We start from the raw sequence: 26,529 nt of genomic DNA, 5'->3' as shown, positions 1-26,529 counted from the left end.
TCAGGTTGACATCTGGCTGTCATCTATTTTCCCCATCGTTGCAGAGGACCCTTATCTGGCTCCCTGAGAATGGAAACCCCTGCCACAGTTTTGTGTTGTTTGTCCCTCAAGGGCTCAGGTGTCACCAGCTTCATCAGCTTGGTCCTCAGTGTAGTGACTGGAGAAAGGTGGGATTGTTAAAGGTGGAGCCTGGTGGGGGTTCCTTAGCCCCTAGGAGAGCTATTCTGAGAAGAAAGGGATTTAGGTAGTTCCTGCAAGAGCAAGCTGCTCCAAGAGCAGGCCTCACCCCTGAATCTTGCTCTCTGATGTCTGTCTGGCCACGTGACCTCTTCTTCCACTGCCATCTCCCATGAGGTAACATGGCCAAGAAAGGACCTGCAAGGGTCTAACTATGCTCACTGGACTAAGTGCCCCCTCTCTGAAAGTTAGCATGTAGTGTCTGTACTGACGTGCGTGCTAACACAGGCCTCCTACATCCCCAGTGGATATGTCTTACCAAACTGTCCCAGCTTGCATTGCAGAGGACACCATGAGAGCCTTGTTGATGTCATTAGTGAAGACAGCCGCTACAAGCCCGAAGTCTGAGTTATTGGCTCTTTCTATAACTTCATCCATAGTCTTAAACCTCAAAATTTCCTGGACAGGACCAAAGATCTGCAACAAATGGTGTGTGTGAGGATGAAAAACATTAAAACTTTATTACTGCCCAAATGCTCTCAAACCCCAGCAAAGGTGTGGCTACCCTAAGAAGGCCCGTGATACCTCCTCCTTGGCGATCCGCATGTCATCTGTAACGTTGGAGAACACGGTAGGCTCAATGAAGAAGCCCTTCCTTCCCAGTCCTTTGCCTCCACACTCGAGCTTGGCGCCCTCGGCCACACCGCTCTGGATGAGCTCCAGGATTTTGTTGTATTGCTTCTTATCAATCTACAGGGGAAATCACTTGATGACTCTCAGAAAGTCTTCCATAAAAATGGAAATATTCACATTCTCATGAACCCCTTCATGTGATTTTCTTCCCCAAATGTCACCATATCCAGTTGAATCATATCAAACTGATAATTGATACTACCTACTGAATTTTGAACATTAAACAAGTGGGAATGTTATATGGTTGCTCTTTACAGAGTACAAAGAACTCTAATGACTGCCTAACCTGAAATACCAGGTCAAGACCTAAAATTTATTCAAATGCTAGAGACCCGGCTTAATGATTATTCAGTGTCTATAAAGAATACTTGTACTTCTTTATATATTCTTATAAAGGTACTTGTGTCCAGATGACTAAGAAGCAGGCCATGTACTAACACTAAAAAGACAAAGACAAGGGATTGCACGCAGCCTCTCTCAGTAGCACCGCCTCAAGACACTGTTGGGTTTATCCTTAGAGCAAGTCCTGCTTTGCCTTTAGAGAAGTGAATTAAACTTCCTAAGGGCATGATTCCTGGTTGGAAACAGAAGCCAACACTAAAGTCACTCAGTCATTATGGTGAATGACATAACTATAGTCACCCAGGCTTTCTTAGCTAGAACTAATCAATCTTCTCACCAGACATCCCCAAACTGAGAAATTGTTTGCTTTGCTAGAAAACTCATGCTTAGAGACCCAGATGAGAGCCAGTTCAGACAAACTCCTGCAAATTCTGACCTTGACTAGATTAAAACACAGGTTTGGGAACCTATCCTGATGGTTATAGATAGCCCATAGTGCTCAGATGTGCTTCTCAGAAAGTACATTTATGATGTCTCTATAGCACTATGGGTGCAACACAGTCTGAGAAAGAAGAAAGTCGCCCAACTTTCCATTCCACAGAAGGGTAGCAGAGAGAACTGTGGGCAGCTGGTAAAGAGGAAAAATGTCTGAGAAGGAGATGTCCATCTTCCTGATCACAGCACCTGAGAAGAGGCTAGGAGGCCAGGGGTGGGGCTATACTCAGAGATCTTTCTGCTGAACCACCCAAGTTTAAAATACATCTTATGTAATTCTGATTCCATAGTTCTTGGAATAATGTAAAGAGAGGCAATGCCCCAGTGCCGGCATTTTCAACTATGAAGATAAGGTATAGAAATGAGAAGGTGGCTGAAAATGGAACAGGTTGTTTCACTGGGTCCTATTAGCACACAGTGTGTTAGCCAGCCCAGGTTAGAGTATACGAGGGTTTCTTACCTGAGGACCCTGCTCAGTAGTGGGATCAAAGGGGCTCCCCACAATGCGCCTCTTGGCTCTTTCCACACTTCTTTTCACAAATTCCTCATAGATGGACTCCTCCACAAAGATTCGAGACCCCGCAGTGCAGCACTGGCCTTGGTTGAAGAACACACCCTGGTGAGCCTGCTCCACAGCGTAGTCCACTACAAGAGGAAGCATCCGTGTCCTTAACACAGCCCTGCCTGTGGCGTGTCTAGGGAGTCACCTTCCTCACCACTCCAAAGGCCCAGATGGGATGCCCTGCTCATCCTCACCTATGCCAGTGAGTAGCTCAGCTCTGAGGACATAATTTAGCTGTGTTTGAACTGGACAATACTTGCTATGTGAACTTGATCATCCTCACGTCATTGAGCCCCATTCTTGTTTTGGCAAACAGAAGGACCAGCCCTCATCACTCATAACAGGAAATTTAAATTTCACTATACAAAAGACCCAGGATGATAATGGAACCCTCCGGGTGACCAAGAAATGCAGTAGAGATGAACAGAAGCCACCAGAATTGACCGTTAACATGAATGAATGTCAGAGCTTACCACACCTTTCCAGTCCTAAGGAAATCAGAAATCAAAGTTTTAATGTAGCCTTTAAGCTTAGGATAATAATTGTAAAAGTAAACATATATTCTATATATTTGGCCAGTGGGCTGCCCACTTAGGACTCCTGGCCAGCTGGATCTTGTATATTTATTTATAATTTTGGCGATTAAACTATAACAGCAGTGATTCTTTGCAGATACTACATCTCTCTATATGGAATTATTCAACAGCAGTGTGATAATTCTTTCCCCCTCCTTTCTGATATCTTACAGTTGAGGATAATATTGATCAATCCATGTGCTGGTTGCTAGATAACTGAGTGAATCACTAGTGTGACAGCAGTCGGCCTCCTCCTCAAAAAGAGGTGCAAGATCTCAGACTTTTTTGAGATTTATTTTCTATTATTTTAAATTCTGTGTGGTGTTTCCGTCTGCATGCGGGTGAACTGAATCTTGAGTTTCAGACAGCTGGGAGTCACCTGCTCCACCCAGTGAGCTCAGGTCCACGGAGAGGAGCACAGGCTGTCTCTGCAGTCCCAGGATCTCCGATTTGACAAGGAAGCTAAAGGTGAACTCAGCAAGCCCCAAGCTGGAGCAGGGCTCAACCAGTCCACTTTCTCTCTCCTAACTTCTCCCAGTTAGGACTGAGAAAGGATGCTGCCTGAAACGTGTGAGGAAGACAAGGAGCGAGTGAAGCGGGGTTGGGAACTTCATTCTAGAGAGGTTTTCAAGATAAGACAGATCGGGAGGTCCCTTCTGGGAGTGTTTCCTAGGTTACCAATCTATGTTTCTGTCAGGTTTGTCCCCCCGAAAGTTCTAGGTGCAAGGGAAAGGAGCTAGCATGAATAAGCAGAGAAGCTGGCATTGGTCTGGGAAAATGTAGCCAGTGCTCTGGAAGCAGCATTTAGTTTTGATGACTGACCAACCACTAGACCCAGTTGAGAAGTTCAAGATTTCTAGAATCTAGGCAGGGTCTATTTAAGGTGCCAGAGTCTTAGAACCTTGCTCTTTCCGATACATATCAATGACCAAACCTTCATCTTTTCTCCCCATTCTACAGCATCAGAGAGTCGAAATGACCCTAAACTGTTCAGTCAAACTTTCTCCTATATTAAATGATTTTCTCCTCGGAGTACTGGATGTCCTTAACTTCAAAAGTAATACTCTAGATATTCTGTCAAGAGTGGACATACAGAAGAGGGAGGTGAAGGGTAGCATTCTGGGATAGGTGAGAGATCTGTGGGCCACTTACAGTCAGCATCTGCAAAAATAATATTAGGGCTTTTCCCTCCAAGTTCCAGAGTTACTCTCTTCAAATTACTTCTTCCAGCTGCTTCTTGAATAAGCTTTCCAACCTGAAAGGAAGGAAATGCAACGTGGGTTGACACATCGTGTATTGTTGCAGTCAGCAGTCAGAGCCAGCTCCAGGAACAATGGGGCATGGTAGTTAAATGATGCTAAAGGCAAAATAATCCCAAGGGACAACTTTTGTGGTCAGCTTGGGAGATCGAAACAGAGGCAGGTGAGTACAGTTGAAGGCCCATGCTGAAGGGCGAGGGAAGAATGTTTTCCTTTCATCACGGAAGACATGGGCTAGAAGAATGTGTTAGAGACAAATAGTAAGCAACACACGACTAAAGGTTTCACCATCACATTATGGCTTATTCTTCCAGACTCTAGCTTCTGGGGGTAAAAGGCCAACTGACCCCACCTGGAAGCCACCATGTCAAAACAAAAAGCTGTTCATCTATCTCCAAAATCAGCCTTGCTCTGCTTTGGGCTAGCATTAAAGTATTCTAGATGCCTGGGAGTCTCTCTCCCTAGTGTGAGACTGTAGATACTTATTCATCTAGAATTCCAGTGACCAAGAAGCCATTAGAAAAATGAAACGCTTGACACTAAGTAGATATCAGCCGTGATGAAATTGAATGAGCCATGGAGACGCTCTGATCAAGAAAGAACAGGCTACCTCAGGGGGCGAGGATGCGTTCAGAAGACTGCGGCTGCCAAATCCCTCAGGGTCTGCCGAAGCAGGGATGACACTCTCTGGGATGGCCTACACCCACTCACTGATGGCAGCAAGAGTATAAAGGCCCTGTCCAGCACAAGACCTCTCTGCAGTGCCATATACACCCCACCATGCCCAATGTGGGCGGCTCAGCTGTCGAGTTTGGCTGTGACTCATCTTCCCTCTGGCAGAGGTTCCTGATGGATCCCTGTGCAAAAACTACAGCTCAGTGATGGCCTCAGAGGGTCCACCTGCAAATGGGGTGTTACACTGGAGAACACAGGTCACCCTGTGGACATGTTGAACTGTCATGTAGCCTATACAAACACCTTGACCCTGTGCTGAGGAAATGACACTTGTATGGAATTCTACTGATAAATAAAACTTTTAGAAATCTCTTAGAGAAATAATCCATTTATGTTCATGCCTAGTGTTTTAGCTGCTTTACTGAGACTGCAGCAGGATCATCAATTCATAGGCAGTGGAGAGGTGGAGTTAAGAGAAGAGGCTTCCAGCTAGACTACCCAGAGTTTTCATTGTCTTCATACTCAACTTTCTGAGCTTTGGTTCCCTTCTTGGTAGAGAAGGATTAAAGATACTACGTGCATTAGATTTTAGATATGCTGAGATACAGTGACATAACACAGATGCTCTTAGAACCCACACTGTAAGGGCCTGTACATCCTAACTACATACAGGGCTGAGGAACAAGGAAGGCCGGTCTTTCCGAGTTTAATGCAGACATAGCCAGGTGGCTAGAAGAGTAGGATCCACCAGACTTTCCAGTGCAGGTTTCCCCAGATCTTCCCAACTGTGGTAATTACCTCAGGAAAAGCCCCAGTTGCCAATACTGAGTACTAGTTGGGCTGAATGCCTTTGTGTTTTACTGTGACTGTTTCACTATCATGTTTCCTCTTCAGAAAACAACCTCTTTTGTCCCTAGATGTGTTGTCCATGTCGAGAGTAACTCTACAGTTCATAAACATCAGAAGAACAATTTTTTTTTCAGAGAAGGGATATCTCTGAAATGCATACAATCTGCTGCTTGTTTTGTACAAAAATATTATTCAAAAGGTGTAGAAAATGCTAAAATCGGGTCCTGAATATTAATGGACTGACTTTGGTTCACCCCTTTGCTGTCCTTCTAGCTGAGCTCTCTCCTGTCTCTACACAAACTAGGAAGATGGGCTCAGTAAACGGCAGCTTTCAGTCAAGCAAGCGTGTTCTCGCTCTCCTCTGAGAAGAAAACACACAGACACAAAGGAAGTCTCTGGTCCTTTGGTGGGATGGACAACAGTGTGAGGTAGAAATTATGACTAGATCCTGAGACACCAGGAACAGGCAGAAACCTACCTATGGGAAGTTCATGAACTAGCCACTCTTAGACTCCATGTCAGCTCTTCAGAGGAGTCCCTGAAGCCTTGGCCATCTGTGACTGCTTACTTACTCTTGTGACAAATTTTAATGTGCTTGAGTCTCATGCTCTTTGTAATCGATGTGGGCACATTCTAAAGTCTTAGGAGATAAATAACTGGATTGCTACAGAAGACAGTTACTGAAATTCATGAAGATGCCATTTATGATATGAGTCTAGGGCAGACACTTACATGTCCTAACTCATTTACGCTGCCCACAACCCCCACCCCAGCAGGATGTATTATCTCATTCTAGAGACATCAGATTTAAGAATCAGAAACTAATGAACGTTAATTATCAGGTTCCCTAGCGGTCAGTAACAGGCTTGCTGTAAGGCTCAAGCCTGAGGCTCCACTCAATCCTCTCTTTTTTGTCCTTTTTTGCCTCCTTTTCTATGTCACCAAGGATGAAATGTATGTAGATTCTCCTCTATGCTATGTGGACAGTCCCATCCCATGGAACAAAAGGGAGCTCACTCAGTGGGTCTGATATGGTGGATGCTGGCCTGGGAAATATTGTGCATGCGAGGTAATCTTTACTTCTACAGAGTCTCAGAGGAGATCAAGAAGGAGGAGCAGGGTGCTGTTGAAAGGCTGTGACCAAGGAGAAATTAATTCCAGGGTGAATGGACCGCACCAGCGCCTGTGTTCATTGCTGCTCAGCCTGAGGTGGCCGACGGGTCTGAGGGTGTGCAGGTGCCCTCTGTGCCCGTCCAGCAGTTGCCCACGGAAGACTGGAGTGCACAGCCAGCCACTGAGGACTGTCAGCAGCTCCCACAGTACAGGCTACTGAGTGGGTTGGAGGTACCACTGAGTGATCTTGAGCTCCGCTACAGACACCTGAGCAAAGGGGGAAATGGTGAAAGAAAAACAAAGTTCCTAAAAGCCAAAAAAAAAAAAAAAACAAAAAAAAAAAACAAAAGGAAAGAATGCAATGTGTGTCACAAACCATCAAATCTTATCACTACACTACAAACTGATGGAAAGGGAAAACAACAGCTCCTACATTTAAGAAAGAAGGTACATCAAAGAGAAGCCATGGATTTTACACTGAGCAAGATGTTGAATAAATAAATGCCCCGGCAGGTAAAGAAAGTACCAGCTCAGCTGGCACTGCTTTTCTCTGCCCCACACCCTGACATTCATCAGGGATGAGTGGATCATCAGACAGTTTTGTGAGGTGTCAGGCTTTGCCACTAGGTTTACTGTCCAGTGATTATTTTCATGGCTACAGTAACTATACAGCCCATGTGCATCAGAGAATATTTTCTCTTATGCCAGCCTTTCCTTAGAAACCAAGATTATTTATGATAAGCACTGTGGGGCAAATATGAGATGAATAATACCTTCCCTCTTGGTCTGTAGACAAAGCTCCAGTCGTAGCTTGGCCTCCAAGAGAGTCAGATTTGGTAGCAATGGGAGGAGAACTTCCCTCTGGAGTGGTCTCAGAACAGCAATTCTAAAAATCCACCTGCTCCCAGACCTCCAGCATTCAGCACAGTCTCAGTTCTACTCTCTGCAGGTGCAAGGCTGGCTTAGTCCCTTGCCAACAAGGAACTTGCAGCTAGAAAGACTCATGTAAACCTAGAAGGTGTCCAACAAGTGTGGCTGGCTCTGCAGTGCACTTTCAAAATCTGGGTCTAATTTAACAGTAGACCCAAATAGGTTCTAATTTAATATTAGATCCAAATGGAGTAAAGCACAGAGGTACTTTAACATTAACAGAGTTCTTCACTAAAACCAACCCAGTCGGGCTACTCTGATCCTCACCTATGAAATAGGGCAAGGATGCAAAAGTCTTCTTTAATTACAGGGTCAGGCATCATAGGCCTATCCATGGTATTTAGTTTAAAGACCAAATTCTCCTCCACAAATAATACTGCCAACTCATGAATCTTCCCTGGATTGGAGAGTAACCCCAAACAGAACTGTCCCTTATTGCCATTATCACAAAGGAAAAACAGAATCAATTCGACCCCAAAGCAGGGAAAAGTGATGTGATTAAAGTCAGACTGCAGGGAGAACCTGGGCTAATCTGTCTGCAAGCCAAGCGAGCCAAGCTAAAGCATTACACACACAATTCCTTGGTATGTATGAAGGAAGGCATCAGACCAAACCTATGGGATTAGAAAGTCTAAGAAAGAGTGACTGAAAACATGAGACAAACATCCCTGAGGTTGACTACCCCTTCTTAGGTGGCAGAGTTCGGGTGCAGTTTTCCATTCTATACCCTCTCCCACATGTCCAGAAAGTGGGACGTGCATGTTGGATAAAGGAGACTTAAGGGTCAAGATAATGGGCAAACTGTATGGAAGCCATGCCCATTTGAATAAAATAGACAATGTGTAGATGAAAAGAGAAAACTCGTAGTTTGGGAAGTGAAGTCTTGTATATGGCATGAATAGAAATCATAAGAACCTGGTTTCAAAAGGTTTCACGGCACACTCTTACCACCCCCATTCCACTCTGCAATGACATGCCTGGCTAATTGGTATGGAGGTCGGTGGAGTAGTTTGTGTCCTAAGGATCAGATCAGAAGTCCTAGGCTTACCAGCCATGTCAGCCCACACCTTCAAAGCCAGCACTCAGGAAGCAGAGACACATGGATCTTTGAGTTTAAAACCAGTCTGGTCTATATAGCTAGTTCTGGACCACCTAGAGTTACAAGGTGAGACTACCTTGAAAGAAAAGAAACAAAAAGGAAAGAGAAGAGAAGAGAAGAGAAGAGGAGAGGAGAGGAGAGGAGAGCAGAGGAGAGCAGAGGCGAGCAGAGGAGAGGAGAAGAGAATTCTGGGCAGTATAAAGCAGCCCTGCCCCTAACAGACTGCAGTTTGTTCAGTTTGAGCTCCTTCACTTTCCCTGGTTTCAGCTTCTTCGGTTGAAGAATGAAGGCTCAGCCCAAGCAGCATATTCATCCCTTAGCACTCTGGTTAACTGGAGTTAAAAGGACAGATGGGACTCCTGGGGCCTGCACTCACTCCGAGACTGTTTTCCTTGCCATAAGGGGCAGAAGTAGCTTTTCCCAAGAGCACCACAGCTGCTCGGAGCAGTAGAAAAGCAGGTCTGTTTTGAGTTTCCCCACACAGTCCTCTTTATGAAAGAGTAAGCATAGTGTCCCTGTCACATTGTTTCCTAAGGCCACACTCCCTGCAGAGACTCAGCCCTATCTCAGTACCCCAAGCAGGCACGGGTGGTGAGTGGGGGTTCCCACACACATGTGAAACTGGGCTAATTCTCAGCAGGATTGCTGGCACAGACCAACTCTGCCTCCCACCCTTGTTTGAATAGACTTCAAGATTGATAAGAGGAGTGGAGAGCCACAGCACTCCAGAACCCTTTTGACAGCAGCGGCAGCAAAGGGAAGTAATTTGGCTCTCAACAAAGAAAATAATTTGTTATCCAGAACAACAACAACAAAAGAACACAAAAGGCTTTTTCAAGGCCATTTTTATACAAGGTGTTTTCTCTTGACAATTTCTGAAGTTGAATAAAAATTTTCATGAATTATTTACCTTAATAAAACTAGGTCCCTTCTCAGAGGTGAGGTGCCTTTTAAGAAACAGGGAACAGACCTGTACAAAAGCTCCCAGCCCACCTTCTGAAGATGCCAACTTTCTCTAGCATATGTCCATTTCTTAAACCGAACCCCAAGTCTCCCACCCTGCCTCTCCCCCTTCCTTCTAAGTTCTCAGAACTACACTTCCTGGTTCCAGAGGAGGCAGATATAGGAATGGCAAAAAATACACAGAGTGGGCATTTTTGTCCCTCTGAAATACAAAACAAACTATATTAATCTATTCAATTTTCACCAGAAGGAAACAAAAGACCAAGGCAACTTTCCCATGGTAACAGCAATTTCAAAGCACTGTCTGTGAACGGCAGATATGGAAATCAATACAACCATGACTATGTTTCTGGCCTTTGTTCCCACGATCCTCACCACTACCCATCTACCACCAGAGCCCCCACAAAACCACACACTCTTCCTGGAACATCCTCTGGGTCTTTGAACAAAGTGCTTCATTTGCCTGGCAAGGCTCTCCTCTCTTGGCTTACTTGGTAAACTCCTTGCAGATCTCCCTCTAGGCACCTCCTCTGAGTAGTGAGCTTTCTCTCCCCTACTCTTCCCGCAGAGCTTGGCTCTTTCTCCTCCCATGCCCCTGTGCTTTGCCCATAACTCTCACTCCATACTTGCTTACCAGCTGTGTGCCTTCCTCACCAGACTAAACTTGTCTGACCAGGGGTTGTGTTTGATTTGTGTGCGCATGTGCAAATGTATGTGCGTGTGTGTGTGTGTGTGTGTGTGTGTGTGTGTGTGTGTGTGTGCGCGCGCGCGCGCGCGCGCCTGTGTATGAGTGTGTGCATGTGTGTGAAAGTGTATGTGCACAGTTTTCAGTCATATTTGTGAGCCAGTAAGTCTAGCTTCTTATGAAGACTCTGGAAGTGAGGGCAACAGAGCTGAGAGACTGGGAAGTCCATCCCTACCTGAGCTTGCAGCCAACATGGACTTGGGCACTCCTCTTTCTGATCTTAGAGCCTCACCTCTCATGCAAGGGATGGCTGCACAGCTGAAAGACTGACTGTACCTAGGAAGCTCAGCCACTCACAGCCTTTTCTGTGTCTGTGCTCTACCTCGAAAGTGTACATAGCTCAGGCTTGAGGGCACACAGCTGTGGTTATTTTTCAAAAGATCCCAAGAGTATCCAAACATTCTGCTACTACTCAGAACCATGGGACCAGGCTGGGGACATAGCTCAGTGGCAGTAACACTTGTGAAGCCCCAGGTTCAACTCCCAGAATTGCAAAAGGACTTGGAAGAGGGGTGTCAAAAACCAACCAAGTCAAAGCCCATCTTAAAGGACAGCTCTCGGTCTGTCACCATGGCTCCACCACTGTTGACTGACTGGATGCCTTTTATATGCTGTTTGTCTTCCCACACATTATTTTAATCTTCACCGCAATTATGAGAGGCAAGAGCTATCGCTCCATTTTATAGTTGGAAGAAAACAGGACTCACAGAGGTTTAGAAGTAACTTAGTGGTTGGTACCTACGAAGCAACAGAGCATGGACTGGACCTAGAATGCCCACAAGGAGCTTAGAGCTTTTGCTACTGTGCCTCTTCGGTGAGTCCTCTTCCCCAGATGTGTGGGGGTTAGGGCCCCTCTCCTATGTGAGTCTGGCTATCATGCCCGGGAACTTATGACCAACAGTCCAAGTCTCCTGGCTGTCCACTTTGCCATCCTTCTGTCACAGAAAACGTTTATTCAAATAAATATGAAAACCCCAAGGCCTGATTTCTTATTTTACTTTAATAGGAAGAAGGTTGATTTACTCAAATCAGAAAGATGCATATCCCACCAACTAGCTGAGCCGAAAGGACAGGCTTCTTAGGCCCTCACTCAGCAGCCTCAGCCTGGAGAGAGCCTACAGCAGAATCCTTGCTTTACAAATGAGAGAGGATCCAGAGCACCGCAGCCAGAAGAGGCAGAGCCACGCTTCCTTCCCTTCACATTCATGATTTAGGAATTTTTAAAAAGAAAAGCTAAAAATTTTAGAACCCGTACATTTGAACATTTTGTCATATCAAACTGGTATTTTTTTTTTCATTAAAGATCCTTTGATTCACTACAGGATTCTTCACAGCCTTAGGAAAAGACCTCTCTGCTGTTTAAATAAAAAAAACCTAGAACTGCCCCAAACCACAAACTACCCAAAGGGCTGAGGGAGCAGGAAGAGCGCTGACCTGGCTCACCACCCCAGCAGCAGGAATGGGCCAGCCTCATAGGACAGGATGGCCACCCCACTTGGGGAATGAAAGGAGAGCCCCACCGCGTGAATTAGCATCAGTGGTAACACAGCTGCTCGCTACAAACATTGGCTTGGCACAGATCAGTCTGGACTCTCCTGTAGTTTGCTTTGATGGTCTCCCTACTATCTTGTTGACTAATGATGAAATCATGGTTTGTTAATCCAACTGAATGAAAAAAAATACATTATATCAAGCGAAATGCAAGCTGTCTTTCCGTACTTTGTTGAGGATGTTTATTGACTCTGTGTTTATAAGAAGTCTTTCATATTCACTTATTAAATATTTACACGTATTGCTTATGTATTTAGCTGCATAAAGAGAAGCCGCTCCTATCTTTAATCTGAGTACTGTTTGCTTTCTAAAGGCTGTTGCTGAAGTAAGATGGAAGGCAGCCACTTCAACTGAGCTTCTTGCTTCAGACTATTGAAGAAGTTTCGTAATGTGTCAATATGCTCCTCCTTCCTGGAGCAATCCTAACAGAAGCTGTAATCAAACTTACTTTTAAGTTGACATGTTTGATCTGTAAGATTCTGTGATTTCCAAGTAACCAAAAGTTGTAAAAGAATAGTAGGTGAATAAATCCCAGGCAGAGGAGGATGAGGAGGATAGACCATGTGGTCCACTTGCTCTGCCTGTGAGCATCCTCTGTTTGCTCACTATTACTGTGAATAGTCACAACCTGATTTTCATGTTCCACGTAAGGTCCTTTGACATTTGCCACTGATGTCATTCCAGAGAGAAAAACACAAAGATACTTCCAAAGGCACAGAACTGGTTCCCCTCTGAATCAATATAAGCCTCCCTTGAGAAAACCAAATATATACTCCACTGGAAAAAGCTATCTGGAACAATGCACACTGGAGTATGGTTCTTACTATGGTACACATTCTTACCAGCCAAGCATGTTACAGGTCTCCTTCTGCTGATTCTCTTTCCCAAACTCTCCAGGCTTCCTCCCTGTCTCAGTTAGTGTTCTATGGCTGTGAAGAAACACTATGACCAAGGCAACTCTTAAGAAAGAATTCAATTGGGGCTGCCTTACAGTTTCACAGGCTTAGTCCATTATCATCAAGGCAGTGAGCGAACATAGCAGGACACTGGAGCAGCAGAAAGAGAGAGAGACTGAGCCTGGCACGGGCTGTCTCCAGTGACACCTCCTTCAACAAGACTGCAGCCCCAATCTTTCTAATCCTTTAAAATAATCCCACTCCTTCATGACTGAGCATCCAAATATATGTGCTTATGGGCGCCATCTTAGCCAAATCACCACACTCCCCCTCTATCTCTCTTTTCCATAGACTGCCTCCACCTTTAAAGAGTGAGCACTTAGTTGTTGGTGTATTTTCTCCTGTTTTTAATATAGCTGTTGCCATCAAAATCATGTGGTATTGGTGAATGAAAACAGATAGGTAAAACAGAACAGTCTAGAAAGAACCAGACAACTGTGGACACTCATGCTTGAGAAAGACATAGGGTAATCCAGTGGAGGGGGTCTTCTCAAGAAGTGGTGACAACTCCAGCCATTCATATTAATAAGAGAGAATTCCCATCTTTCCTCACAGCAAACACAAGAATTAACTCACAGTACATATACTTAGATGTAAAACAAAACCAAAATTCCCCACAGGGAGAAACCAGAGGCAATCTCTGAGCTCTTTAAAGCAGGCAAAGGTCTCAGCAATAATCTCCAAAGCTTGATCTATAAAATTAAATATTGCTGGACTGGATCTCATCAAACCTAAGAACAACTTTCTTCTCTAAACTATTGTTAAGATGGTTAGGAGCACAGACTGGAGTTAAGATCTGCAAAGCAGTTCTCACCCCCTCTCACCTCCTCCTTCCCCTCTGGCTCTTTGCTCTTCTCTGTCCCTGCCCCCACCCCCACTCCACGTGCCCATGGGAACCTTCCACAAGGGAAAAAAAAGATCTACAAAGTATTAAGACTTATACCCAGAATATAGAAAGAACATTCAGATTTCTACAATAAGAAAAAAAATGCTTCCCTTCCCAAGGAGCAAAAATTAAAAGAAACCCCACCAGACAATACATTGTAGCAAATATATAAAAGAAAAAAATCTTAATACTAGAGAATTAGTTCTAAACAAAACCCCACTGATATTAACATCATCTAGCTATCTGAAGGGATTAAATTAAAAAGACTAACCATATCAAACACTGGGGGAGTTGGAAGCATTTCCTTTGCAGATAGAAATATAAAATGGTATGAAAACTTCAACCTGCCATAGCCCCACCCACTTCATGCACATGCATACATGCACATGTGCACACTCACGTACACACACACACACACACACACACACACACACACACACAGAGTGTGGGAGGAAGCAGAGAAGGTTTATTTTATACATGGATTGTTCACAGAGGTTTTTTATTTGTACTAAATACAATCTGGAAACAACTCAAATGTCCAACAACAGCTGACAAGATATCAAGTTATGATCCATCCATAAAATAAAATACTATTTAGTAGTAAGAATTAGTAGATAGTACAGCACCACAGTGAATATCAAATTAATTATTCTGAGTGAAAATAGCTGGGGCTGGAGAGGTGGCTCAGTGGTCAAGAGCACTGACTGCTCTCCCAGAGGTCCTGAGTTCAATTCCCAGCAACCACATGGTGGCTCATGACCATCTATAAGGGGATCCAATGCCCTCTTCTGGTATCTGAAGACAGCTACAGTGTACTCACATACACAAAATAAATAAATCCTTTTTTAAAAAGAAAGAAAAAAGCTATTGATACATTTATATAAACTTATAGAAAATGAAAATAATTTAGTCAAAATCATTAAGTACCCAAAAGTGTAGGTGCTGGGATGAGGGGACAATGGAGATTGGAGAAGACTTCTGAGTGTGGTGCCCGTGTGCTGTGTAATTGAGCTTGTGCTCCCAGGGGATGGCTATACACGCCTGCCTTACTATGCAGTACGCTGTAAATACATGAGGTCTACTATATCTACAGCATGCCTCAATAAATCTACTAGTAATAATCTGTTAAGCAAATAAATAGTTATGGTATAGGCTAACTGCTCCACATAGCTCCTTTTTGTCCTTTGTGGACTACTAACATGAAAATTACATTGATCTATGTGCCTGGCTAGGGTATGGAGTGATAGATTTATAGTTTAATAGATGTATTAGAGATAAGTTAATTAAAATTTAATATAAGCAGAGCCTGATGGGGAAAGAATAATGAAGAGAAGTTGAGTGAAAAACAAAAATAAAACAAAGAATATATCAATGGCCCAAAAACCCAATAATTCTGGCACACAGGATGGGAACACACAAGGCTTTCACTGCAAATAAGTTCTAGCACAGGAGCTCAGCCTCTCTCACTGTGCAGCACTGGGTAATCTGGGAAGAGTCTGTCAGAATGGCCAGCAGTGAAACTGCATCTAAAGACAGTGTGGGTGGGTGGTCTTCTAGTAAATACAAATGTCTTGTTTCAGCACGGATTAACACACTCAGCATCATGGCGTCCTAAATGGATGTGGAGTGTGATCCAACTGATCCAATCCAAGTAGACCACTGATTCTTGACCATGGATTAAGAATTCTTAGAAAAGTTTATTAGGATGAGGATTCTTAGACTCACTGCCAAGTCCAACTTAATCCAGAAGCTCTGGGGTGAAGTCCAGCAACCTGAATCTGAGTGAGTTCCCACCAGTACAGGCGAGGTGTCCTGAGCAACTGCTGAAAGCAATCCTATCTACATTACATGCTTCTCCCAAGTAACAGAATGTCACTTTGGCAAACCCTGGTTGAAAGCGAGGCCCCTACTCTAAATCACAGCGAGGAATCCTAAGTGAGTTGTTGAATGGATACCAATCTCTTCCTGGGCTACATTCTAAGTGGTCCACTAATTTACAGGATTTTAAAGGAATTTATGCAAGCTAGCACTGGGTCAATCTTCCAAAACATGAAACAGAAGAGAAGCACACATATGCTACTTGCTAGAAGCCAAAAATATCTGTAAACTATTTATGAAAGCCACAAAACAAACAAAAGGAGAGGGAAGCTGCCAGAGGAGAGTGGGAATTAGCCTCTGACAGACATTCTTTGCAAATGGGGGTTTCAAACTCAACTAGTGTTTACTGAAATCTTTCAGTGTGCCAAGCAGTAAGGGTGGACCTTTCAAATGTGTTGTCCCAACCCACAAATAAGCCTTTACAGAGTTCCTACAGCCTGCCAAACATAAAACTGAAGGACAGGAAGGAGGCCAAGATCACAGAGTAAGAAAGCTGGGCCCTAACCCTTATCTGGGAGAATCCACTGGCCCTTCTTTTATACTACACTTTCCCTAAGATTAGATTGCCCTATAAATGTCACTCAGAAATAAATAGGGAGCTGGGTGTGGTGGTGCACACCTTTAACTCAGCACTCAGGAGACAGAAGCAAGCAGGCAGATCTCTGTGAGTTTCAGGCTAGTCGGGCCTACACAGTCAAGATCCAGGACAACCAGGGCTATACAGTAAGACCCTGACTCAATCCCCCACCTCCCTTAAGACACCCAAACAAACAAAGTAGCAACCAGCTGCCTGTGGTGGCACATACCTTTAATCCCAGGACTAAAGAGATGGAGTTCTACCAGCCTCTAACTAGAGCGAGTTCTAGACCAGCTAAGGTTACACAGTGAGATTACCATCTCAAACAAATAACAACGAAATCCAGAAAACAAGGATGGCTCATCTGCACTGACACTTTGCTGAGAACCAGACCCCATGCCAAACACTTCAGTCCAGTTTCTTTTACCCTCTCAGTTCACAAAGTAGATAAAAATCATCCCTCATCTATAGAAGGAAATCTGAGGACTGCAAAGATTGCACGGTACTGAGTCCTGTAACCAAGTGCATACAACCATAATAGGCATCTAAAGCAAGCTGAGATTTCACGTACAAATCTGGCATATGTGATCTTAATTGCTCTTCTTAATGGGATTTGAATCCTATGTTTGAATTTCTGAAAAGCTACAACTCTATCCACTGCTTTCTAGAGAAAGGCACAGGGTAGCATAATACCAGTGCTCTCCCAAGCTGCACTGTACTTCATTTTCTAAGGAAAAGACCAAGGGATACGAACTCAAGCTGGACTAAGTTAACTTCCTAAGTGAATGTAAGATTCTAGAAGTTTTTGCTTAGTATGAGGCTAATTCAACTGACCACCAACTATTGTCCCTGCATAGCTTTGTAGATGGAAATTAATTCAGTCTAATATGGCTGAGGACCATGACCAGGAGTCTAGCAAGATGATTTAGGGAAAGAGTTATAAAGGAAACCTCACCATTATCTACTCTCACATATTTTGTACTCCTTAAAGATTAAATAGCCCAGCAAGAACTCAGAGGTTCCATGTCCACCAGTCACTGGGGGTATGAGACCCAGGGCAGGCAGGCTAGACCTTCAAGTGAGGATGACATTAGGAAATCAAACATGTACTGACTGACAGGTGCCATCTGGTGTGGCAAGTTTTTAAGTTGGCGTTTGGCCCCATCTTTCCGCATTATCTGGAAAAGACTTTATTGGACAGGGAAAGCCTATGTATTGGTATGTAGTCTGCAGCTTTGGAATTTTAAATATCTGCTGGAAAGATGAACAAATAAAACCTCCACCTTATCGCTAGGGAGCATAAAAACTGACTCCCCGTCCTACAGGAAAGTAAGAACTGAGCTTTCGGAAGGCACTGGTCTTGGCTGTGGGATTAGGTTTGAGACATAGCTAATAATGGCAGGCAACACACTCACAGCGGTCTCCAGAGCTGAGTCCTTTCCTCCCTGCTTCTTTCACAATTCGGTTCCATAACCTGAATTTTCACATTAAAAGGAAAGTATACCCAAATCCTTCCCAAGTTGGCAGTAGCCACCACAGAGTTTAGAGGTAGAATTATCTTTTTCCTTAAATGTTTTTTACTGTTGGAGATATGGCTCATTCAGTTCTCAGGATCCACATAGTGGCTCAGAACCATCTATAACTGTAGTTCCAGGGGACCCTCTTTTGACATCTATGGGCACTGCATGCATGTGTTGTACGTGCATACATGCAATCAAATACTTATACACATAAAATAAAGCAATATGATTCTTTTTAAATCATCTCAAAAATAAGGAAGGAGGAATGGTCTTAATTTAAAAATGCATTTTTCTTTTTAAACGAAGTAGTTCTTTATTCAAGTTTAAATGTCTTGAACAGTGAAATTTCTCTAGATGCAAAAGATACATGGCAACTTCCTGAGGAGAATTTTGGTTCGATCCCATTAGAACACATCTTTAAAACCAGGCAACTTTAAAGGAAACTTTTTGTTTGAGCTTGCACAGCACACTGTATGCGCCACTTAGAGGCTGCCCTGTGGGCTATCCTGACCCAGGCTTCACTGCTGCTTCCCCAAAGCATAGCAGCAGATGGTAGCTCGGTGCTCGGGAAAGGTTGGTGGGACTGACCTGGGGTGACTTGGGGTCAAACGTTAAAGTAACCTGTACCAGATCAAACAACAGAGGTAAAAGATGCAATCCAAATTTGAAATTTAGAAAAAAATAATTAGAACAATGGTGAGAGCCTTTCAGAATTAAATACTTTTAAACAACTCTTGCAATGGAACAGTTTCCTCTAAAAATCCTGCACTATCTAAAAACTATGTTCTTCGAGAGCTGGGCCTAGTGGTCCCATTTGTATTCCTTGAATTTTCTAGGCTAAGGCTGTAGGGCTGTCATAAGTTTGAGGTCAGCGTGGCCTGCAGAGTAATACTGCTTCAAAAAATAAGCCCCTCCCAGAGGAGAAGGGGAGGAGGGAGATGGAGGAAGGATTGTGGGAGAGCTTACTGGGAAGGGGCAGTAAACAGGATGTAAAGTGAATAAGTAAAAAAAAAAAATTAAAAGAAAAAAGTAGTTGGAGCTCTCAGAAAAAAATAAAACAAACAATAAAATTCTCTTTGAGAGTATCTGCTATTCTGGATTTCAGTGAACCCTGGCTGCTGAAGGCACGTGTGAAAATACAGTCAGAAAGCAGAGCTGTACTGTCTGGCACTGGAGCTCTGGGTATGGCTTACAGCTTCGTAACTTACTAGCATGTAGCAGGATAAGTTACTTAGCCTTCTCAGCTGGGCTAAGCTTATCCCCGCACCTTCTTTGGCACTGAGGCACAGGGTAGGATGACAAGCACTTGGCTAGCATTAAGAAGTATTTGCTCAATCAGTGCTGACTATTAATATCCAAGGTCTAAAGCCTCCATCAGAATCATTCACTTTCTACAGCCTTGTTGAGATTCATTTCATACCCTATAAGATGTTCCTTTTGATGTATGTGGTTCAGGCAGTTTAGTTTATTAACAGAGCTGTGCAACTCCCACAATGATTACAGCTATCTAAATTCAACAAAACCACAAGAAATTTCATAGTCATCCACAGTCACTCATCTGAGCCCTTAGCAATCACGAATCTGCTTTGAGTGTATACATTTGCCTCTTCTAGACACTTCTCAATTAAGTATGATCATAAAATATACAGCTTGTCATCGCCACATTCCAGAGTCGACCCATATTATGTTGTGTTTCATCCGCCTTTTAATTATTGAATAATATACCACTTGTGGATACATTACATTTTATCTATCCATCATTTGATAGACATTCGGGACATCTTCAAGGAATAATAATGCTATAAACAGCTGTGTATAGGTTTCTGCGCTGGGCAGATTTTGTCAAGTTCTTTTTTATGTCTACTAAGGTGATCATGTAACTTTTACTTTTTATTCAACTAATATAGAGTGTTGAATTGTTTTCTACATTAAGCCAACCTTGCCTTCCTGGATTAACTTCTATTTGGTTGTGGTATATAATCCTTTGTAGATTGGAAAGGCTCATTCTGTTTGGAAGTATCTTGTTCAGGATTCTTGCCAACCTTCCTCACATGGGACAAAGATGGGGGTTTCGTGTGACCCCCTTAACAGCCTGCCTAGATGTTAGCCTCCGTCTTTAGTTCAGAGTTCCTCCCAGTGGCTTGCTCTGTGGATATTACTTTCCAGTCTGATTGTAATTGGATGCAGGTGCTCTTTAGCGTCTTTAGCAAAGACTTTTAAAGCAACAGACTCTGTGCACCCAGAAGAATACGGCGTCGTTTCACATTCACATTTTGGGTTGCATATTCCATACATTTCAAAATTATGATAGCAAGTAAAAGTCAAATAAAAGTTTGGAAACAGAGAGTGTAAATTAGCATGCAAGTCTATTTAGCTTATACAAAGCCAGAAGAAACCATTTAACTGAATATCATTAATTTTGCATCACCTGACTTAAAGAAATTTCTAGATCTCTCTGGCAGATATACTGGCCACAAGTCACACATATCTATAGAAGACCTGAAACACAGCTAATGACACTGAGTTGTAGTGTGAATGTAAATCGTACACTAGATCTCATAGGCTTCGCCGGCAAAGAGAACGTAAATTATGGAGTTAGTAATTGTATAGAGATAGCTGAAATGATGTTTTTAAAATATTGTATTAAACATGTTATAAACCAATTTCATGTGTTTCCTTTTCCTTTTCTACTCTGGCAGACATAACTCTCATTTTTTCTCGTAGCTTGACTACTACAGCCCTGTGGATCTCCCACATCCAGTGCTGCTGTCCTCCATGGGGTTCCAAAAGGACAGCTGCGGTTCTGGAACAGTGCTAGCTCACAGGGATAGCGAGAACAACACTTCTAGTTCCGTTATCTGATCCCACCCTCACTAGACGCAGGCGCTCTATCGCTTCTAGTCTCTAACAACAGCTTGAAACGTTGTCGTCATCCGAACCGGAATGGAAGACATGATAGGGCATGATGATCAGGATGAACTAAACCACAGCGCGTATTTCCTTGCTGTTTTTGGTTTGACTTACTAGATAAAAACAGTCTTTATATTTTTCACTATTTGAAAAAAATAAGGTATTTGGTGATGTAGAAAATACCTTATGGTGACATCGAATCCAAATTTCAGCATCTATGTAAAAGTTTTACTTGTATACAGCCTGATTCATAAATTCACATGTGACGCATGCGTGGTACCAGTTAGGCGTAGTAGAGTATGAAATGGAGACCGCATTGCTTGTGAAGTCTCCAACACCGAAGTGTCTGGCCTTTCACAGAAAGCCCTGCTGACATTCCTACATGTAGAGAAACCTCTACAGCATTCCTACGGCTTGCATCATAGGACCCGGCGAGATGTAAGGGGAAAGTTGTCTGTTTCCTCCCTTATAGACTAGAGAGATCCTCAGTTCTCTTCTTGCTTCTGTCCTGTGTCTTGATGAAAAGAAAGAGTCCCAGCCTGTGGGGTAGTTTTTACACAGACAGAATCACAAAGAGTCAGTGTGCACCTCTGCTTTCACACTCATTGGTGATCTAGAAATGAGACTGATGTTGCCCCTTGAGGGGCCTGGGTGCTCTCTGTGGGTGTGACTCTATAGGCACTATTTGCAGCATGTATGTATGTATGTATGTATGTATTACATTACACGTGTGTGCACATATGTGTGTGTTCCAGAGGACAACCCCAAGTGTCTGTCACTCTCAGGAGCAGTCACCTTGTTTCGTTTTGTTGAGACAGACCCTCTTCACTGTCCTAAAACTTGCCAGTAGCCAAAGCTGGCTGACAAGCAACCTCAGAGACCTGCCATCTCCACCTCCCCAGAACGGAGATTGCAAACGTGCACACTACACTTGCATTTCCATTCAACCCCTTTACTCACTCATGGGACTTCCCCTCAGCCCATGGTCTCTCAGGTACTTACCTCAGTAGAGCCTGTGAATGCAATCTTGTCTATGCCAATGTGAGACGCTATTGCTGCCCCTGCTGTTGGCCCATACCCTGGCAGAATGTTGACGACCCCGGGTGGAAAGCCAGCCTAGGAAACACAAATCGGAAAAAAGGTGTACGTGTATCACCCTTCAGGCTGGCTGTGCTCTGCTTCACAGGTTCCACATAAGGGAGGGGAAGAAGCCCCTGGAGTCCGTTTATTCCTACCTCCTTGATGAGGGCTCCCATATACAGTGCACTGAGTGGTGTCTGCTCTGCAGGCTTGATGACCACAGTGTTACCACAGCACAGTGCGGGAGCAATTTTCCAGGTGAACATCAGCAGGGGGAAATTCCACTGAAAGGGAAAGGCAAGGCTAATAGATGGGGAAAATGTTTCTCCATTGCTTATTTTTGTCTTCTCAGATTTTGAAAGAAAGAAACTGTGACTTCTCAGATTTTCAAAACTGTTCTGAACATAGATCATCTCCGCCACCAAGTGTAGACCGTGGGTGTATGACATCACCATGAAGAGAGCGGCACTGGCTTTCCAAGTCTCCTTCCTCTCTGTTCCGTGTATCCTCACACTCCAAATGCCCACCTAGGAAAGCTCGAGCTGAGGAGCAGCAGCGAGCGACGTTTCTTTGTTTAGCTTTACTTTTTATTTTGTTTTCATATTTCTTAAACTGGGCTTTGTTCCAAAGTCTCAATATGTGAATGTTTCCTCTTGAATTTTGGATTTTTACTTCAAGATTTTCACATTGATTTGAAAAATGTTTTATGTATATTATCTAGAAACGGAAACCCTAGCTATCAATTGTTTTTTAAGACTTCAATGTGGCCTTTTTGAATGTACTGTCATAAAAATACAACTATACATTTTATAAAATGTACCTACCAATGAATAAAAAAATTTCACCAGCAAAATAGCATGAAAACCAAACTAAAGTATCTTTATGAGAATATGAAAAGGGGAACTACATGGTTTAAGCTGATTTTGATACAATATTAAGCCTGTATTGTCATAAGCATAAGACTTCTTACTGTCAAGTGTCTAATGATTACATCAATGAAGAAAGCAGCACTCCAGGCCCCCAGCTTCAGCCCCTGATACAATGTGTTTCTGCCTGAAGCCTCTCAGCTGCCATCCTTGAAGGATTCTCACTGCTCTGGCAAGCTGCAAAAATATACAAGTGTCTTGCCTTCACCAAACACCCAATTTCTTTTCCCCTTAGTTGTTTATAAACTTAGGAGTCCTTGGTGATGTTTTAATTCCATCTACAGTGCGTAAATCTTGGAGGCAGTAATTGAGGGAGCTGGCTGACAGGAGCTCTTGCCTTGTGAGGGAAGCTGAGGCTCTGAGGACCTGGGAGAGCAAGAGGGGCAGCTTTGATGCTTGCAGAGAAGGTAGCAGACACAGAGGGGTTTCCTTGAAGAGAGTAGAGAGAGAACTCAACCAAAACTTTCTCTTTCCTTTCTTCATTCTCTAGTGAAGGCCACAAATAAACCAGGGTTTATTGATCATTTGAACAAATATTAATAAGCCCCTAAGAATCTTTGGCTTCCAAATTCAAAGATTATTCTTGAATCATTCCTCTATGTGATGAAAGAAAAAACTTCGTGTCTTATCTATACTGCCTTTAGTGTCAGCACAGCCCCCCACCCCCTGAAATCCCAGCCAGAACTGTGAGATAGTACTGTTGAAGCCTGCGTGATGCTTTGTGCTGTGCCAAGGGTGTGCACGGGAGAGAGTGAAGGACAGTGTTCAATGTTCCAATCCAAACACTAGTCATTACATCTATTTTTCTTTACAAGATAGACAACAGCCCAGAAAGGTTTCAATGTGGACTATGATGTTAACTGTGCTGTTGTGCCTTTTAAAGCACCTTTCTTTAGACTCCTGTGAAAAGAGACAGTGAGAAAGAAGAACTAAAGGGATCATATAAAACAATATGCCTAGAAAGGTGCTGAGCTGCCGATCTGAAACAGACACAGCAAATACAACCCCATGTTAATTCCCCAGAAGCAGATAGGTATTCATAACCAAGGCTGGGTTGTTCATACACTGTCCTTGGCTTTGCTTATTTTTATCAGGAGACTCCCATGACTTGAGAACTCCATTCACGGTAATAGGCCCGAAACTCGATTCACCTGTTCAAATAAGCATTTGCAGAGAGGCTGTTAGAGATATGTCAACAACATGAGCTCAGGTTTTCTTCCCAGTAACGAAAAACACACATACTAAGGACCATGTTTTCTGTGTCTTTAAGAGAACTGAGTCAAATGAAAATAAATATGAAGCGCGAGGAGATGCACGCACCGGGATAATCTGTCCACACACTCCGATGGGCTCATGTCTCGTGAAGGTAAAATAGTCTCCATCTGAAAGAGATAAGCACGGTCACTCCAGAGAGGGTCGGGGGAGTCAGAGGAGAGCTGACATGGCAGCTGACACCAGAAATGACACCGAGGAACATCCTTCTCTCCAAGTACTACAGCACCAGTCCTCAGGAGTGAGTGTGTGCGCGCGCGCGCGCGCGCGCGTGTGTGTGTGTGCACGTGTGTGTGTGAGTGTGTGTGAGTGTGTGTGAGTGTGTGTGTGAGTGTGCGTGTGTGTGCATGTGTGTGCGCGCAAGTGTGTGTGAGTGTGTGCGTGTGTGTGAGTGTGTGTGAGTGTGTGCGTGTGTGTGAGTGTGTGCATGTGTGTGAGTGTGTGTGTGCACTGTGTGTGTGAGTGTGTGTGCGTGTGTGTGTGTGCGTGTGTGCATGTGTGTGCGCGCGCGCACATGTGTGTGTGTGTGTTGTGCACGCGTGTGTGTATGCATGCACACAGGCAGCTACAGATAAACCTACCACATGACCAGAACAGATGAGAGGACATCTACAACTAAAGGAAGGACAAATTTATGATACACAAAGGCTAATTTAAATATTCAGGTACCCCAAGTTTTTTTTTTGTTTGTTTGTTTTTGTTTTTTGTTTTTTTTTTTTTTGGTTCTTTTTTTTTTTTTCGGAGCTGGGGACCGAACCCAGGGCCTTGCGCTTCCTAGATAAGCGCTCTACCACTGAGCTAAATCCCCAGCCCTGTACCCCAAGTTTTTAAACAGCTTTTCTGGGTAGTTTTCAAAATTAAAACCCATTAAACGAAATGTAATTGAGCACACTTCAAATGCTGGGCAGCTGGAAAATATGAAGAAAAAAAGGAAAATATATCCCCTCACTCAATGCACTGTCCCAGGCATGACCTGGGTCTTGGGGACACAGGCAGGTACCCCTTGGGGCTTGAAGGAAAAGCTCCTGAGACACTGGGCAGCCTTGCTTCTCTTATGGAAATAGTAGGCAGCCAGGAAGCCCCAACCAAATTCTTTAGAAAGATGCTGTTGCTTTTATCTGGGTACTTTTTAAAGCTAATGGAGCCAAGTCTTTGTTTCCCGATTTGTTGCTGGTTACTTCACTAGCGGATTGTCTGTCAAAAGCAGCAGCACCTCCCCCAAGGAAAGTGAAGCTACAGTCCAGACTGGGGCAGGAGAGCTGTTGGAGCTGGGGATGGAGGTGAGGACAGGAGGCTGTGGTGAGACAGAGACAGATGGCGAAGGAGGCTGTTAATCTTCATCTCTCAGCACATCTTAACCGCTAACGTTTCTCACCCAGGGTTGTTTAAGCTAAGTTCAAAATTACATTTTTAAATAAAGTTCTCTTTCTGCTCCTCTTTCTCCTCCAGGCCCTTCCTATCCTCTGATCCCCAATCCTTCTTCCCCAAATTAGCTATCTCCTACCTTCATTTCTCTGAGAACTTTCACTCCTCCTCACAAGGGTACTCATGCTGCTGTCTTCCCCTCCCCCTTTCTCAGCCCAGCTAATTACAAGTCTCTCCCCGGGCTCAGTCACAGAGTACAGTAAGGACAGCACTTTATGTGTGTTAGTAATCTGTACTGGGATTTCTTGATTAAAGTGTATGTGTCTTCAATGTTTTGATAAATATTTGAAAATCATCATTTATCAAAGCTATAAAAAGTCCTAACAACAATGCTGTTTTCTACTCTTTAACCAGCTTTCTGAATATCTGAATTTTAGCCAATCTGAAATCTAGAATATGGCAACTTGTTCTGTGTTTAATTTTGAATTGTGTTTAATGATATTTAAGGATGAACGTACTAACCATTTTCAATTTTTTCCTTCAAATTTAAATCCTTTGCCCCTTTTCTCTCAGGTCCTTCATTGTTTTAGTTATTTGAGGAACACTGTGAAAAAGTTCGTTCTCTGTCATGCTTTTGCAGACCTTTTCCTCAATCTTCACCTAGTCCCTTGGTGTTGTTTAAGAGAGTCTAGCCTAAGGGGAGGAAAGAGGAGGTAGGCAGGCTTGGGCAGGTGGGCGAGCAAGCCAATATGCAAAAAGCATCCACAGGATGACATTAGTCCAAGTGGTACTTTAAAGACCAACCTACAGCAACTCAGTGTGGAGCCAACTCGGGAATCTTCGAAGTGGATCTCATCAGCTGTGCCAGTACAAGTCATCAGTACAAACCCATCGGTTTATCGTTCTCTGGAAAGGGCTTTCATGAGCAGCACAATACTGGTCAATACTCAAGAAAAGTCCACTGGCAAGGAAAGCTCTCTACTAAACTATGATTTAGCTGAGGTGATGCACTCCAGTGACTAAATACGAAGCAGTGAACCTGTGAGGGGAAGGGATGAACACTGAGATGGGGGACAGATGAGCTGCAAGAACAGGGTAGTTGACATAAGAATACAATGAGAAAATGGGTGG

The 26,529-nt window shown here is 43.6% G+C and overlaps 1 protein-coding gene across 1 annotated transcript in view; it reads right to left on the bottom strand.

The window, feature by feature from the left end:
* The window catches only part of Aldh1a2 (aldehyde dehydrogenase 1 family, member A2), a 79,251-nt gene that overhangs the window by 9,965 nt on the left and 42,757 nt on the right, over nt 1–26,529 (bottom strand). Inside the window, exons 5-11 of the mRNA NM_053896.2 lie at nt 24,082–24,143; nt 21,991–22,119; nt 21,758–21,871; nt 3,997–4,099; nt 2,168–2,352; nt 763–927; nt 497–654 (exon numbers count right to left, since the gene is read on the bottom strand). Of these exons, the coding sequence (NP_446348.2) occupies nt 497–654; nt 763–927; nt 2,168–2,352; nt 3,997–4,099; nt 21,758–21,871; nt 21,991–22,119; nt 24,082–24,143 (916 nt within the window). The remainder of the gene's footprint in view (nt 1–496; nt 655–762; nt 928–2,167; nt 2,353–3,996; nt 4,100–21,757; nt 21,872–21,990; nt 22,120–24,081; nt 24,144–26,529) is intronic.

The sequence above is a fragment of the Rattus norvegicus genome, chromosome 8, assembly GCF_036323735.1.
Source record: "Rattus norvegicus strain BN/NHsdMcwi chromosome 8, GRCr8, whole genome shotgun sequence".
Classification (NCBI taxonomy): domain Eukaryota; kingdom Metazoa; phylum Chordata; class Mammalia; order Rodentia; family Muridae; genus Rattus; species Rattus norvegicus.
Note: the sequence above shows the minus strand (reverse complement) of the source record. Positions and strands in the feature narration are given on the sequence as shown.